This window comes from Sapajus apella, unplaced genomic scaffold, assembly GCF_009761245.1.
Source record: "Sapajus apella isolate SASKATOON/1434 unplaced genomic scaffold, GSC_monkey_1.0 scaffold29, whole genome shotgun sequence".
NCBI classification, from domain to species: Eukaryota; Metazoa; Chordata; class Mammalia; order Primates; family Cebidae; genus Sapajus; species Sapajus apella.
In genome coordinates, this window is record NW_022436969.1 from 135,401 (window position 1) to 137,716 (window position 2,316).

General features: G+C 51.5%; 1 protein-coding gene across 1 annotated transcript; it reads left to right on the forward strand.

Moving 5' to 3' along the window:
• Nucleotides 1–518: 518 nt before the first annotated feature.
• Nucleotides 519–1,282, forward strand: LOC116561363 (39S ribosomal protein L49, mitochondrial-like). The gene has a single exon (XM_032293111.1). The coding sequence runs from the start codon at nucleotides 537–539 to the stop codon at nucleotides 1,035–1,037; it is 501 nt and encodes a 166-aa protein (XP_032149002.1). The 5' UTR covers nucleotides 519–536; the 3' UTR covers nucleotides 1,038–1,282.
• Nucleotides 1,283–2,316: the final 1,034 nt, after the last annotated feature.

Genomic DNA, 2,316 nt, shown 5'->3' on the forward strand with positions numbered 1-2,316 from the left:
ATTTAAGGATGTTGAATATTGGCCCCCACTCTCTTCTGGCTCGTAGGGTTTCTGCTGAGAGATCTGCTGTGAGTCCGATGGGCTTCCCTTTGTGGGTAACCCGACCTTTCTCTCTGGCTGCCCTTAGTATTTTCTCCTTCATTTCAACCCTGGTGAATCTGACGATTATGTGCCTTGGGGTTGCTCTTCTTGACTAATATCTTTGTGGTGTTCTCTGTATTTCCTGGACTTGAATGTTTGCCTGCCTTGCTAGGTTGGGGAAGTTTTCCTGGATAATATCCTGAAGAGTATTTTCCAGCTTGGATTCAAATAGGGGAGGGACGGTGGGGGGTGGGGAGCTGGGGAGAGATAGCAAGGGGAGAAATGCCAGATGTAGGTGATGGGGAGGAACGCAGATCACACTGCCACGTGTGTACCTATGCAACAATTTTGCATGTTCTTCACATGTACCCCAAAACCTAAAATGCAATAAAATAAATAAATGGGGAAAAAATGTTGAAACTAGCATTATGAGAAGGCTGGTGTAGCGGGTCAAGATGGCAGCTACCAAGTTTTGGGCTTTGCTGCTGGGTTGGAGAACCAGCATCCAGCGGAGCTGTGGGCTACGGCTGTTGAGCCAGACCCAGGGTCCTCCGGATTACCCCAGCTTTGTGGAGTCTGTGGACAAATACCAGTTTATGGAGCGCCTTTTACCAGCTACCGGGATCCCAGTTCCCCCAAAGCATGAACGTTACCCTACACCTAGTGGTTGGCAGCCTCCCAGAGACCCCCCACCCAACCTGCCCTACTTTGTACGACGCTCTCGGATGCACAACATCCCCGTCTACAAGGACATCACGCATGGCAACCGCCAGATGACTGTGATCCGAAAGGTGGAAGGGGACATCTGGGCCCTGCAGAAAGATGTGGAAGGTTTTCTGAGCCCACTGCTGGGGAAGACACCCATCACTCAGGTCAATGAGGTGACAGGTACCCTGCGGATCAAGGGCTACTTTGACCAAGAGCTTAAAGCCTGGCTTTTTGAGAAAGGGTTCTGAGGCCCAGCTGAACAGCCTGCATGACAGCATCCCGTGCAGATTGAGCCTAGGGGGCCAGGGAGGTGGATGTTGGAACCCCTGGCACCACAGATACAGAAACTAGGGCTAAAGGACTTTGGGGTGAGGCCTTGCTTGCATAAAGGAGAAAACTGGACCTTATGTACATGCTGGGGAAAGAGTGCCTAACGCCGGAGACCAAATAGGAATAAACCAGGCTTGTGGGGGGCATTAGCAGCTGTCTCTCCTACCTTGGCCTGTTTTGTTTTGTTTTTTTTTTTGACAGTCTCACTCTGTCGTCCAGGGTGGAGTGCAATGGCGCGATCTTGGCTCTCTGCAACTTCCACCTCCTGGTTCAAATGATTCTCTTACCTCAGCCTCCTGAGTAGCTGGGATTACAGATGCCCGCTACCACACCCTGCTAGTTTTTCTTTTTTTTTTTTTTTGAGATGGAGTCACTCTGTTGCCCAGGCTGGAGTGCAGTGGTGCAATCTTGGCTCACTGCAACCTCTGCCTCCCAGGTTCAAGCGATTCTGCTGCCTCAGCCTCCCAAGTATCGGGGATTTGTACCACCATGTCCTGCTAATTTTTTGTTTTTAGTAGAGACGGGGTTTCACCACATTAACCACGCTGGTCTTGAACTCCTGACCTCAGGCAATCCGCCTGCCTCAGCTTCCCAAAGTGCTGGGATTACAGGCAGGAGCCAGTGCATCCAGCCTAGTTTTTCTATTTTTAATAGAGATGGAGTTTCACCATGTTGGCCAGGCTGGTCTCTATCTCTTGACTTCAAGTGATCTGCCCACCTCAGCCACCCAAAGTGCTGGGATTATGGGCGTGAGCCACTGTGCCTGGCCCAACTTGGCGTGTTCTTCTTTCCTTTCCTTGGGACTCCTTGGACTCAGCAATTCAAATTCTAGTTGTTTTCTGGTGGAAGCAGTAGCCCAACCCAGTTTAGGGGAAGGTAGAACAGGGCACAGCCACTGGGTACTTTCCTTTCTCCAGAGATCACTGTTGCAAACATCCCCAGGCCCTTGCTGCAGGCCAGATCTTGCTTGGTGCAGGCTGTGGGGAACACAGATGACTCGGGCATGGGTCTTGGAGATCTTCTGTTCCAAGTGCAGTGCTGACATTGGGGCAGAGTGCCCACATTAGCCCCGGGCTCTTTCTGAGAGAGAGATAGGTGGTCCATTCTTTTCTGGTCACTGTTCCATTGCAGGCTAGACTTGCTGGCCTGACCACAAGGAGTGCCTGGGAACTCCTCGCAGCCAGCCTAGGGCCATCC

Coding starts and splice junctions, on each gene's coding strand:
- LOC116561363 (XM_032293111.1), top strand. CDS start 537: ATGGCAGCTACCAAGTTTTGGGCTTTGCTGCTGGGTTGGAGAACCAGC.